At 47.2% G+C, this 13,945-nt stretch overlaps 1 protein-coding gene across 4 annotated transcripts in view; it reads left to right on the top strand.

Annotated features, from left to right (window-relative positions):
- SCAPER (S-phase cyclin A associated protein in the ER) overlaps positions 1-13,945 on the top strand; it is a 160,606-nt gene that overhangs the window by 87,443 nt on the left and 59,218 nt on the right. For all 4 annotated transcript variants that reach the window (XM_084869028.1, XM_084869027.1, XM_084869026.1 and 1 more), the window contains exon 23: positions 1,046-1,169. In XM_084869028.1, coding sequence (XP_084725154.1) covers positions 1,046-1,169 — 124 coding nt within the window. The remainder of the gene's footprint in view (positions 1-1,045; positions 1,170-13,945) is intronic.

Below are 13,945 nucleotides of genomic sequence, written 5' to 3'. Positions count from 1 at the left end.
ACAAGCCTCCTGTATTCTGTGACTATAATGGCCCCGTGCCCCCTCAGTGACCGCTTTCCAGCGGAATGTGGGCATTCCTGGTCAGAATACGGGCTCCTGTGCATTCACTGCCGGCGGGGGGATTCCGTTACCTGCGCAGGCTTTGTGCAGCCAGAAGCCGGAGCGGCTGCTTATCTACCCCACAGTGAGGTTCTGCCCGTATCCTTCCCCCTGATAAGGGCAGCCGCTGTAATCGGATGGGACGCCAGCCAGTGCTCAGTGAGAGGGAGAAAAGAGTGTTCTCTTACTGGTATCCCCCCTTCCCCCTTTTGTTGGATTGAGAACTTTCCGTCAATGAATGGCAATAGCAGTGGGACATTCTGAGTGAGCACTGCGGTGAGTGATGGTCGGTGTGTTGCGTTGCTTACTGTGATCTCCAGAAGCGCGGGAAGGAGACCTGTGTGTGCATTGCCTTCGCTGCTAAGATGAAGAAAGGGAGCTTCGTTTGGCTCGGTGGATAGAGCGTCGGCCTGCAGACTGAGGGATCCCAGGTTCGATTCCCAACAAGGGCATGTACCCGGGTTGCGGGCACACATCTCCACTGGGAGTTGTGCAGGAGGCAGCTGATGAATGTTTCTTTCTCATCGATGTTTCTAACTCTCTTTTCCTCTCTGTAAAAAATCAATAAAATATATATATATATACATATATATATATATATTTTTTTAATATATTTTATTGATTTTTTACAGAGAGGAAGAGAGAGGGATAGAGAATTAGAAACATCAATGTGAGAGAAACATCGACCAGCTGCCTCTTGCACACACCCCCACTGGGGATGTGCCCGCAACCAAGGTACATGCCTCTGACCGGAATCGAACCTGGGACCCTCCAGTCTGCAGGCTGATGCTCTATCCACTGAGCCAAACCGGTTCTGGCAGGAAGCAGCTTCTAATGCACTAACGGGAGTGACTTCTGTCTCAAAGTCTAGGAAACTGAGACATTGTCATCTCACTCACGAATGTCCTTCCCTTTTCACTCCTTCCCGTTTCATTCTGCGCCGCAGGCTCCAGCGGCTGGCCAAGGACCTGCTGAAGCAGCTGCAAGTCCAGGACAGCGGGTCGTGGTCCAACAAGGTCTCGGCGCTGGACCGGACCCTCGGGGAGATCGCCAGGATCCTGGAGAAGGAGGTAGGCGCCCCCTGGCCTCGCCTGTCCGGCCTTCCTCTCTGTGGTCTTCCTCTCCGGCCGCAGGCAGAGCCGCTGGGCATGGCTGTTCTCTCCGCCGGACGGATGCTTTCCTTTGGCTCTCCGTTAAGCTGACCTTGTTTTCAGTTGTTTTAATTGAAGTCCTCAACAGAAATGTCCCTGAGGCCATGGTTCCCTCAGTCATATTTTCCTCCACATAAACAAAATGAGATTATAATATTTTCAATGGAATCATATCACTAAAGATATACAGTTTTATAGCAGAAAATATACAGCTTTGAGTCATAAAGCTCATAGATCACAGATTTTTCACAAAACACCGATTTTCTCCCACCAGCAGCAGATCTGGCCGTTTCCTTTGACAACTTACAATCATTAAATGTTTCAATGGTAGTTGAAAAGTTCCTTAATAATTTTACACGTCTTTAGTGTTCACTATAGAAAATCTTAACGTACAAAGAGATAAAACTCCCTGTAATGCCCGCTGTGGACATTTCATTATATTTTTTCTAATCCTTTTACTATACGTCTTTTAAAATTTTCATCTGTCAAATTTTATCAGGAATAATTTCTCACATCTTTAACTTTTTTTTAAACCAAGAAATGTATCACAGTTTATACAATTTATATCTTAGGTGGTTTCTAATTTTCCTAATTTAAGGTAATGAGGTGGCTCTTCGTTGCTTTTGTTTTTAAACAGGTTTATTGCTTTATCACATAAATGTATTGTTAAATAATATGTTACTTAGTCTTGCTTGTATTTGACCTTTATAAAATATGCTCTAGACTTTGGTGAATTATAACATTCACAATTACGGTTCTAAGTTTCTTCAAGCTTATCAGTATAGATGCTTTGCTCTTATTTTCTATTTTCTCTGTCATACAGTGAATACTTCACTGTGGTTATACTACAGTTTTTTAACCCATTCTCCTGGCATAAACATTTGTTTTTAGAAATTGGATGTGTGCGTGTGTGTGTGTGTGAGAGAGAGAGAGATGCTTGCACATTCCTGTATCAGAGCAAATACATGAGAATGTCTCTGGAGCAGGGAGCCCCCTAGTCCATAGCAGAATCCCTGGAGGACTAGTTAAATAGAGGACTAGTTAAGACACAGATTGCTGGGCTGCCCTGGGCTTTCTGACTCAGTAGTGATGGAGGGGTTCCAAGATGGTGTATTTCTAGCAAGTTCCGAGGTGGCACTGCTGCTGGCCTGGCCAAGCAGTGTGCTCAGGGGTGGACGCAGGACCCACTTGCCTTACGAGGCGGCGCTCAGCTGTGGTGGCCCAGACAGTGGCCCGTGTGGAGGGACCAGCGTGTGGGCCGTGGCACCGGCGGGACCGCAGACCCCACGCGGGGGGCGGGGTTCGGGACCCGGCCGATGGCAGACGTGGTGTTCGGAGGGTTGCTCCGCCTTGGAAAAATCGCCATGGTTACCGTAAAATAATTACAAAGTGTTTTTATAAAGCGTGCTTACACCTTGAAAATGCCACCGTGTATACCTTATCTCAAGGATGTTGTTTTAGATTGAAGTAATCACAGAATTTTGGAGGAAAAAGGAAAAGGATCTTTATAAGGAGGGTATTCCTCATGAACATCTAAGTGAAGTGATGTCGTTCACAAAGGGGCGGTTTACTGGCATACCACCGGCTCCTTAGGATCTTGGGGAGAAGATGCAGTCTGGCTCCCAGTGCACATGGCCTGTGGCAGGAACGTCGCCGCACAGCTGTCCTCGGTGCGCCCCGCAGGGCCGTCGGAGGGTCTGAACGAGCCGGAAGCCGGGCCCCTTTTTACAGTTATAACTGAACCCGGCCTCCCCCCGCGCTCAGGGACTTAGTCTACGGGACTTTGTGGAGAATTAAGACTGACATTTCTGTGGAATCCTGCTTATGGCATTTATGATTTCCTTTGAGGGTGGTAAATAAACACTTCTTTTTAAAAAAAATGTATTTTTTTGATTTTTTTACAGAGAGGAAGAGAGAGGGATAGAGAGCTAGAAACATGGATGAGAGAGAAACATTCATCAGCTGCCTCCTGCACGCCCCCCACCGGGGATGTGCCCGCAACCAAGGTACATGCCCTTGACTGGGATCGAACCTGGACCCTACAGTCCGCAGGCCGACGGCTCTATTCACTGAGCCACACCGGTTTCGGCTAACGTGGGCCTTTGATGAGGAAAGTTGTTAAGTTTGACACAGACTCAGTTGTCTGTCATGGTCTCCATGCCTGTGCTTTTGGTGCTCCAGTGAAGAAACCATGGCTGCGTACGATGTCACACAGCTTCCCCTGTGTTTGCTTCCAGGAGTTTTTGTAGTTTGGGTTCTTATGTTAGATCTTTAATACATTTTGAGTCAAATTAAATAAAGAAGATAACATAGAGAAATTATCTTGATCTTGAGGTTTTGTCTGGGCAAGAAAGGGACACAAAAGACATGAACCATAAAGGAAAGTGCTGATAAATTTGCATAAAAAGCCAAAACCGGTTTGGTTCAGTGGATACAGCGTGTGGGCAAAAGCATGGACTGACCGTGTTAGGAAGCAGACCAAATTTTTAAAAATGTAGACATACATGTGTACTGTCATAGGTCCCGTTATATCAGTTTTAGGAACAGGCAAAAGTGCCCAATTGTCTTAGACGATAAAACTGTAAGGAAGATGCCGAAACCAGTTTGGCTTAGTGGATGGAGCATCGGCCTGCGGACTCAAGGGTCCCCGGTTCGATTCTGGTCGGGGGCATGTGCCTTGGTTGCGGGCACATCCCCGGTGGAGGGTGTGCAGGAGGCGGCTGATAGATGTCTCTCTCTCATCGATGTTTCTAACCCTCTATCCCTCTCTCTTCCTCTCTGTAAAAAAATCAATAAAATATTTATATTTTTAAAAACTGTAAGGAAGATACAAAAATACTTCTCAGGAAAACGACACTTCAGAGATGGCTTCTGGAGTGTTCCAGGCTTTCTTCATCAGATGGCAGTTGCAGTGTTCAAGTTGTTATTCTTTAAATAGTACTTAACATGTTTTCTATTTTTTTTCCTGACTTTTCTGTTTATATTTCACAATAATACACATTTAAAAATGTAGAAATCAAACAGTGTATTCTCCAAAGCTCCCTTTCTTGCAGAAATGTTTAATTATTTCAGAGAAGAGTTTCTAAGTGTTCTTGTACACGCACAGGCATTTTTTTTATTCCTGCCATGGTTTTCAATTTGGTCCAAGTGAACACGATGTGCATTTTTTTTTCTTTTTAAAAAAATATATTTTATTGAATTTTTACAGAGAGGAAATGAGAGGGATAGAGAGTTAGAAACATCGATGAGAGAGAATCATTGATCAGCTGCCTCCTGCACACCCCCTACTGGGGATGTGCCTGCAACCAAGGTACATACATGCCCTTGACCGGAATCGAACCCGGGACCTTTCAGTTCGCAGGCTGACGCTCTATCCATTGAGCCACAACGGTTTCGGCACGATATGCATTTCAGTGACTTTCCTCATTGCTCTGTAATAATCAGCATCACCTTTAAAGTCTGAACCGTAACAACATCCCAGAGCATGCTGTGGACGATCAGAAACATGAGACATGTGTGTGCTGTTCCTGTAAGTAAACAATCTGGGCAGATGGAGCTTTTCCAGTTGCCTCTCATGAGTTTTTAGAAACCTGCCAGATTTCATAGAGACTCAGCTGTGAATCTCTGGAACCTGAGTAAGCAAACCGCAGAGCTGGCTGCACTCGTAATTGGAAGAGCATTCGGAGATGCCGTGTCACGTGACCTGGGGTGGCTAGGCAGAGCTCGCTCGGGCGTTCTCACGCTGGGAAACCCCAGCAGACAGTGCGGACGGCAGAGGTGGACACTGCCCCACACCCCTCCGCCCGGACCGGCTTTGGGAGTGAGGTGGGTGGTGTGTGATGCGCGCCTCGCCTTAAGGGACAGCAGGACCCCCCTGGACACACCGCCTGTGCTCGAGCCCTTCCCTGACTGTCGGCTGGAATTCTTCAGGGAGAGGGAATGGGACCTCTTATTTTTATCCTCCTTCCTTAGCAACTTCTCACGTCCTCTGGTGGTTCCCTTAAAGCAGCTGACAGGCCGCAGGGCACAGTGTGCACCGTCTGCACCGAGGTCTCCCTCCGACCCAGGAGCCCACCCAGAGGGAGAGCCCAGCTGCGCAGGGAACGCTCCTGGGAGCTCCTCCCATTTTTTTTATTTATTTATTTTTTTATTTAAAATATATTTTATTGATTTTTTACAGAGAGGAAGGGAGAGGGATAGGCAGTTAGAAACATCAATGAGAGAGAAACATCGATCAGCTGCCTCCTGCACACCCCGCACTGGGAATGTGCCTGCAACCAAGGTACATGTCCTTGACCAGAATCGAACCCGGGACCTTCAGTCCTCAGGCCGATGCTCTATCCACTGAGCCACACCAGTTTCGGCACGCTTCCCATTTTAAATGAGGGAAAGGAATGTCATGTCCATTTCAAACGGACTTTCTAAACTGAAACAGAAAAACGCTGTTTTATAGTTATAGACTCATGTTAGGATGCAATTTGGTTAAATGTCCTAACAGTTGATGTGACTATTTTGTTTACGCGAGTTCTATTTGGAGTATAATTCAACTTGCATATCGTTGTAGTTAAAATGCCAAAACCGGTGGATAGAGCGTCAGCCTGCGGACTGAAGGGTCCCAGGTTCAATTCCTGTCGGGAGCATATACCTCGGTTGCGAGTTCATCCCCGATGGGGGGTGTGCAGGAGGCAGCTGGTCTATGATTCTCTCTCATCCATGTTTCTGACTCTATCTCGCTCCCTTCCTCTCTGTAAAAAAAAATCAATAAAATATAAAAATAAATAAATAAAATGCACTGAGTTTAGTGCATATGCAAATTTTTCTGTATATGTATCACCTAAACAGCGTTCTGTTTGGAGATCGAGATGGTCTGTGAAGTTAGGGTGTTACACACAAGAGGCAGATTCATTCTCCCAGGAAAATGACTGTTAGTGAGGACCTTGCCACGTGCAGAGGTTGTGATTCGTGCGCATGTTAAACAAAATGTGCTGTGTCTGAACTCTGTCCTAGAAGCTTACATGGAGGGTTTGAGAAAAAGCGAGATCCGCCGGGACCGGTTTGGCTCAATGGATAGAGCGTCGGCCTGGGGACTGAGGGCCCCGGGTTTGATTCCAGTCAAGGGCATGTACCTTGGTTGCGGGCATATCCCCAGTAGGGGGCGTGCAGGAGGCAGCTGATGGATGGTTCTCTCATTTATGTTTCTAGCTCTCTATCCTTCTCCCTTCCTCCCTGTAAAAAATCAATAAAATATATTTTTAAATATATATAAAAAATAAAATAAAATTATGTGATATTTTGCTTCAAATACATCATATATGCAGATCCTGTAAGCAGAAGATATTTAGATGAGTGAAACAGTGTTTAAAGCTTCTCTCTTCAAGAATGTGTAGACTTTTCTAAAATAGTTTTATTCTATAACCACTCTCAGAAAAACCCAGGTAGAAATTATATACTTACAGGGTAAGAAGATAGTGAAAAATTTATTTTTATTTCTTCATCATTAAACATATTTAATATAAATATAAAAGAATCATACATTTGAGAATTCTGTTTTTCATATTTGTTTGCTAAACTACCACACAGTATGTCCTATAAGGTCTCCCTTAAGCTTTCCAATTCATATTATAATTTTCAATCTTAGCTGGTGAATATACTCTGTACTTTGATTACCAAAAAAAGTTCTTAAATCTATTTATTTTTGTAAACTTAAAACACATTACCAGCAAATACTAAGAACAAGCACAGAATTAAGTTTTTGTCACGCGTGTTTCGGGCCGGGGGTCTGGATCGGGAGAGGGAGGCGGAAGATGGATCTGACAGTGTTAATAAGCAAGCCCTCGCCGGAGTATTTTTTTCTTTTTTTCAAGCATTACTCTGCCGCCAGTGAAGTCTCATTATTCCTAAATGTCCTAATCAATAAGGTCACGGAAGATTGATTTCAGGCGCTGCCACCGTGTTTATGACAAGAAGCATATGCAGTCATTTATGGGAGTGGGCAGTAATTCTCCTGTTAACCAGCCAGTCCGGGGATCAGGCAGCCATCTGACATGCCTTCACGTGGTCGGGACAGTCCCCCCGGTGTCCATCACTGACGGAGGAGCGGACTCATATTGCTAATTGAATTCCCTGCGAGAGCAAATACATACCCTCCTGTGGGGGGAGGGGATCAGGAGCAAATCTATACAAGTCTCCGATACGTAGGAGCTGGCGCATTGATTTTCCTCTGCGGATGGCCTGGGGCGGATCAGAATGTCCCTAGGAAATACAAAATTGTTTACAGCAGCTCCTTTTCACTTAAGACTTTCAGAATTGCAACTACCAGTGTTCAAAAGCTATATATTTGAATATTTTAAACAAACATTGTAGGTCTGTTAGAGTAATGTGTGCTGTAGAAAAGCTGCAGCACAGCCCTAACCATTGTGGCTCAGTGGATAGAGCGTTGGCCTGTGGACTGAAGGGTCCCAGGTTCGATTCCGGTCAAGGGCATGTACCTTGGTTGCGGGCACATCTCCAGTGGGGGGTGTGCAGGAGGCAGCTGATGGATGTTTCTCTCTCATCGATGTTTCTAACTCTCTATCCCTCTCCCTTCCTCTCTGTAAAAAAAAAATAAAATATATATATTTTTAAATTAAGCAATACAGTAATATAGAATAAGCAAAAGCCCCTCATTTTCCCCTCCTAGCCCTCTTCTCAGACATAACAACTGAGATTTTTACAGCCTTTCCACTCCCCCCCCCCTTGTTTTTTTCGCTTGTTTCACACCTAATCTGCAGGCAGTTTTGTACAGCATCTCCTGCTATTGAATCTTGCTGAAGCATTCGATTTCGTTTGCATAAGGAGCGTTCTTCCTAGCATGTCATTGGTTTACTCGACATTAATCTAAATTACGTAAGATAGCGAAGCATCGATGGGCACAGAGCTGTGTGGGAAAAGATACAGCAGCAGAAGAATGTTCGCTGGGACGTAGGCATCAGTCTGCACGTCTTGCAGGGAGGTGAAGGGCGGCCCCTGGCCATCGCCGTGGCTACGTGAAGGTCGGGTGCAGCTGGAAGGGCTGTGGACTGCACTCATTCATGTGCCTGTCTGGTTTGCAAGCATTTCCCATTCCTCCCTGCCAACACGATGCATTATCGATCCGTGATGCATTTTAAAGCTGGAAAGCGTCTGTCAGCAAACAACAACATCAAATCCCTAGAATTTATGGAGCATCTATTCTTGTAAACTTGCTAATCTTGTTAACTCGTCACAGTAATTTCGTAATGTTATCTCCATTTTGAGAATAAAGACATTTGAGACAGCAGAAGCCGGTGTGGCTCAGTGGATAGAGCGTCAGCCTGAGGACTGAAAGGTCCTGGGTTTGATTCCAGTCAAGGGCATGGACCTTGGTTGTGGGCACATCCCCAGTGGGGGGCGTGCAGGAGGCAGCTGATGGATGTTTCTCTCTCATTAATGTTTCTAGCTCTCTATCCCTCTCTCTTCCCCTCTGTAAAAAAATCAAAATATATATTTAAAAAATTTAAAAAAATAACAATACAGTATGATTGAAGTTAGGTCTGTTTTTATTTTAGCTGACAGTTTAGAAAACAAACCTTTTGTTTTCATTGGAATAGAACTCTCTCCCTTCTCCAGTCTTCGTAAAAAGTCTTTGCGATGTAGTTTACATATTCAGAATGGTGACAGAATGACAAAGAACGTCATAGTAAATTCAGTGGAAAAAATTAAGACTTTAATTCCTCATATAGTGTAGTTAGTACACATTGCCTCATATAAGATGTATAAAATAATGTAATTGACATTTATTATGGACTGTAAGAAACCAGGTCCTCTGATTTAATATATTTGTTACCATGTCACAAAATGACCTCCCTTCCATTTTGTAATCACTTATCTACATATATAGAAATTAAAAAATTAATGTTTCTGTCCTTCATGCTACACATCATCGTTAAGCTCTCGGTATATTAGGCCCAGGAATACAAATGTAGGAACTGTAAACATTTACAGACTGCCAAAAAAATTCAGCCGGCAAAATTCTAACATAATTTATAAATATAAAGTAATTTAACTGTATGACTTATAATTATAAAGCAATAGGATTTGTCCTGCAGTGCCTTCTTTTTTTTTTTTTTTTAATATATTTTTATTGATTTTTTTACGGAGAGGAAGAGAGAGGGATGATAGAGAGATAGAAACATCGATGAGAGAGAATCATTGATCAGCTGCCTCTTGCACACCAAACCGGTTTCAGCTACAGTGCCTTCTTAATCAAAACATGGCTTCGCGTCTTCCAAAGACCCGACTGGACCGGAATAAACGACTTTTCAGGAAAGCTGTGCACGGGTCATGGCAGTCATGTTCCCCTGGGATTGAGGACATGAAGGACGGGATTGGAGTTAGAGGCATTATTCCAAACTTGGCCACTTAAAATAATTGGGAGAAAACACAAAAATCAGAAGTGAAGATTAACTTATTTTAAAATTCTGTTCCAATTAGAAATTGTCCTTTAAAGAGAAAATGTTGCCCTTTTTTCTGTAGATTTCTAATTCCTTTGTCTCTCATATTACTTATTTTTGCCTCGACTGCGTTGCAACAGGCCCTTTGGCGCATGTGCCGTGAAGACTGATGACAAACAACACCGTGACCTCCCCAAGCCGCTCCCTCGGTGACACTAATGGTTTATCTGGTGTCAAACAGGATCTCTGTTTTCTTGATTTCAGATAAATTCGCAGCCCACGGCCTCACCCGTCATGATGTCAGTTGTTTACATTTCAGCAGAATGTTTGTCGTAACTTTCAAATACAGGGGAGCCGCGGACAGACGGGATTTATCACGTTGCAGAGACTGTCAGAGCGGCTGGCCTCAGCGGGTCGGAGGCAGCTCAGCGTTTATACTTTCTTTTTTCTATTTCTTTTTAAATATATTTTACTGATTTTTTTACAGAGAGGAAGAGAGAGGGATAGAGCCAGAAACATCGATGAGAGAGAATCATGGATCAGCTGCCTCTTGCACACCCCCCACTGGGGACGTGCCCGCAACCAAGGTCATTGCCCTTGACCGGAATCGAACCCGGGACCTTTCAGTCCGCAGGCCGATGCTCTGTCCACTGAGCCAAACTGGTTTTGGCATTTATACTTTCATCTGCAGCGCCAGGCTACTCACTGCATCGCCCCTTGCAGGCGAGGAGAGGACTGGCGTGGGTTTCTATGCTGGTCGCCACGTGCTGCATTACATGTTCACAAAAGGTGCTTTGTAGATGACGGTGAGGTCGGGAAGACGCCGTCCCAGCATTGGAAGCGACACCATTGCTCCTCCAAAGTGAGAGGGCAGCTCAGTGGTTAGACGGTTTCCTGGTGACGGGTTAGGGCAGGAGAGACAAGCACACAGGGGATCCTTAGAAAGCGGGGTGTGCCCTGTGCTTGCACCAAGGCCTATGAAAGCTGCCTCTCCATCCCGGGGCTCCCCCGGTCTTTGAGCAGGAGGGCCGGGGAGGTAGAGTGAGTGTAGCACTGCTGGGCAGGTGCCACATCAGCGTGGAGTCATTTAACAGAGGACATGACCTTCCTGCTGGAGATCCCAGCTCGTGGCCCCCCACCTCCTGGGGTGCCCCCTCCCTGTCGGTGAGAATGGGTCCCCGCCCGCACTGCTGTCCTTTTTGCGCCACCCGTGAGCTGGTCCCGCCACAGCCCCATGTCCTCTGCCTGTCTGTGCCTGCTGCTTCCTCACCACGGTCTCCTCAGAAACCTGGCATCCGTGCAGTCCTTATCTATCACTGGGGACCTACCTGCCGGGGAGTAGGTAGGCCCCCAGTGATAGATAAACTGATGAATGAAAAGTCAGCGTTCGCCAAAACCGGTGTGGCTCAGTGGATAGAGCGTCGGCCTGCGGACTGAAGGGCCCCGGGTTCGATTCCGGTCAAGGGCATGGACCTTGGTTGCGGGGGTGTGTGCAGGAGGCAGCTAATGGATGTTTCTCTCTCATTCATGTTTCTGACTCTCTATCCCCCTCTCTTCCTCTGTAAAAATCAATAAAAAAAATTTTTTTTAATAAAATAAAAATAACGGTAAGCAGAGGAAAGGAAGCGATGGGGAATCACCGGCCGGGCCTGGTGACTGGTCATGTGTTCGCCTTGTCGGTGGCGTAGGCGTCTCTGTGACACGGAGAGCAGCCTCCCGCTTCTCCCCGGGGCGCTCCCCTCCGTGCCCCTCTTCCTTCCTTCCCCAGGAAGCGGGGATCCTGAGGGCTCCCCGCTCCCCAGTCTCGGATGTTGGAGATGAGTGAGGGGAGACGAACGGGTGGAACTGTCTGGAGGCTGGTTGGGCCTGTTGGTGGCTGAGCCGCCCCAGAAGCCCCTCCTGCGGGCGAGTCACTGACTGGAGAGCCAGCCCGGTGGCATTTGAAGAAACACAGCGTTCAGAGAGAACTGAAATGTTTTGTTTCTTCTTTTGGCCGCAAATCACATTGTAGAAAAGCAGACCGCAGTAGGGAGCTGTCAGCAAGCAGAATCGTAGAAGTTGGGGGACTTAGATAAGGTGACAGTCCCGATTTTTAACAATGTGTCCCGTGTTCCACGGCGTTTTAAAAAAGTCCCGATTTTTGGAAATATTCTTTAACAATTTGGACAAATTGTTAAAAATCGGGACTGTCCCGCCAAAAGCGGGACGTCTGGTCACCTTAGACTTAGAACAGATGCTCTGCCTCTCCCCTGTAACAGGGACAGGACTCACTGGTGTTGCAGGCTGCCCCGTGGTTTTCAGAGAGCTTTTCCCGCTCTCTGCCCAGGAGCACACCTTCTTACAGAAGTCAGATCAAAGCTCGTGTCAGTAGGAGGGGGAATGAGGACAGGAGACCCCGGTGCCAGGGGGCGGGGTGAGCGGGTGTTCGCTCGCTCTGCAGAAGAGCGGGTGCTGTGGCTCCGGGTGATGTGATGCCGGTGACTCCCTGCTGCTCCCGGGGCAAAGCAGCGGGCATCTGCTGGGGGCAGAGCGTGGACACAGCGTCCGCGGTCAGTGCCGTCACTGAAGGTGACAGACGGCCAGCAGCGCTCTGTGCGCCCAGAGCCAGGAGCCTGGGAGCACCAGGAACAGTGTGGCAATCGTCATCATGAGCCTCAGTCTGTGCAGTCACGGCCCTGCGCCCTCACGTGTGGCTGCACCCCTAACCTCCGGAGCCTGTTCCTCCTCTCGGTCCCCTTCCCAGAGAGAGAGCCGAGACCCTGTCCGGCGGGCACGGTGGCGGGCTTTGGCAGCACCGATGCCAGGGCCCATGCCATTCACCGCAGTGCAGGCCCTCGTCCCCACCTCGAGCTGGCTGCACGTCAAGTGACGGCCCAGCGTGGGGCATCCTCTCTCTCTCTCTCTCTCTCTCTCTCTCTCTCTCTCATAAGCCCTCTGAGCCGACACCCGGTGGCAGGGAGTGTTTTCCAGCCCAGTGAGGAAAACAAGCCAAAAAGGGAGTGAGTGATGGTGACTTTCGGATCAGGCTTATAAAAGAGAGCAATAACAAATTCCGTGACAGGCTGTGGGCCATCCAAAGAGTGCCTGAGCCCAAACCGGTGTGGCTCAGTGGATAGAGCATCCGCCTGCGGACCGAAAGGTCCCGGGTTTGATTCCGGTCAAGGGCATGTATCTTGGTTGCGGGCACATCCCCAGTGGGGGCGGGTGCAAGAGGCAGCTGATCGATGTTTCTCTCTCATCGGTATTTCTAACTCTCTATCCCTCTCTCTTCCTCTCTATAAAAAAAAAATCAATAAAATATTATTTAAAAATAAAAGATAAAATTGGTGCCTGAGCTCTCAGTGGGAACTTAGCTGTGAAGACATGGGCTCAGGCACCTGGGCGGGTATCGGTTTGGATCTCCAGCTCAGCTCAGCCAGGGAAACAGCGGGAGTGGGTAGCAGTGTGTGGAGGAGGAGAGGACAGCAGAGGAGAGGACCGCGAGGAGCGGTATTTACTGCAGAGATTGACAAACTACAGCCCTGACAGGCTGGCCCGCCGCCATGCCTCTAATGGCTGCAAACAGAGCGGCCTTCACGCTGATGGATGGCCGGAGGGTACATCAGAGCCCGGACTTCGCCTCTCGGCCTGAAAACTTCAAGTTTCACTATCTGGTCCTCCGAGCGAGTTCCTGACCCCGCTTCTGGCCGAGGAGAAGGAGCCTTCCCAGGCAGAGAGCGCGGGGAGGGATGGCGAAATCAGGAGAGCTGCCAGTCAGCGGGGAGACGGGCTTCAGCTGGTGTAAGCTTAGGCGCCGGCTTCTCTCCTGTGTCAGATACTTAACAGGAGTAAGAAGTATTTTATTTTATTTTATTTATTTTATTTTAAACATTACTCTTGTCGAAATCGGTTTGGCTCAGTGGATAGAGTGTGGCCTGCGGACTGAAAGGTCCCAGGTTCGATTCCGGTCAAGGGCATGTACCTTGGTTGTGGGCGCATCCCCAGTGGGGGGTGTGCAGGAGGCAGCTGATGGATGTCTCTCTCTCTCATCCATGTTTCTAGCTCTTTATCCCTCTCCCTTCATCTCTGTAAAAAATCAATAAAACATATATATATTTTTAAATCCCCTTTGGAAAAAAAAGAGTCATAGAATGTGGACCTTGGGGTTTGTTCCATGCATTTATTTGGAGTTCCAGCAGGAGGGAATGCAGAGAAAAGTGGAGATAGTGTTGGACACCAACTCCTGAGCGTTTTTCAAGAGTTGAA

This window comes from Pipistrellus hanaki (genome assembly GCF_964339955.1).
Source record: "Pipistrellus hanaki genome assembly, chromosome: 21".
In the NCBI taxonomy this organism is placed as follows: domain Eukaryota; kingdom Metazoa; phylum Chordata; class Mammalia; order Chiroptera; family Vespertilionidae; genus Pipistrellus; species Pipistrellus hanaki.
The sequence above is the reverse complement of the archived record's forward strand: the minus strand, read 5'-3'. Positions and strand labels throughout refer to the sequence as shown.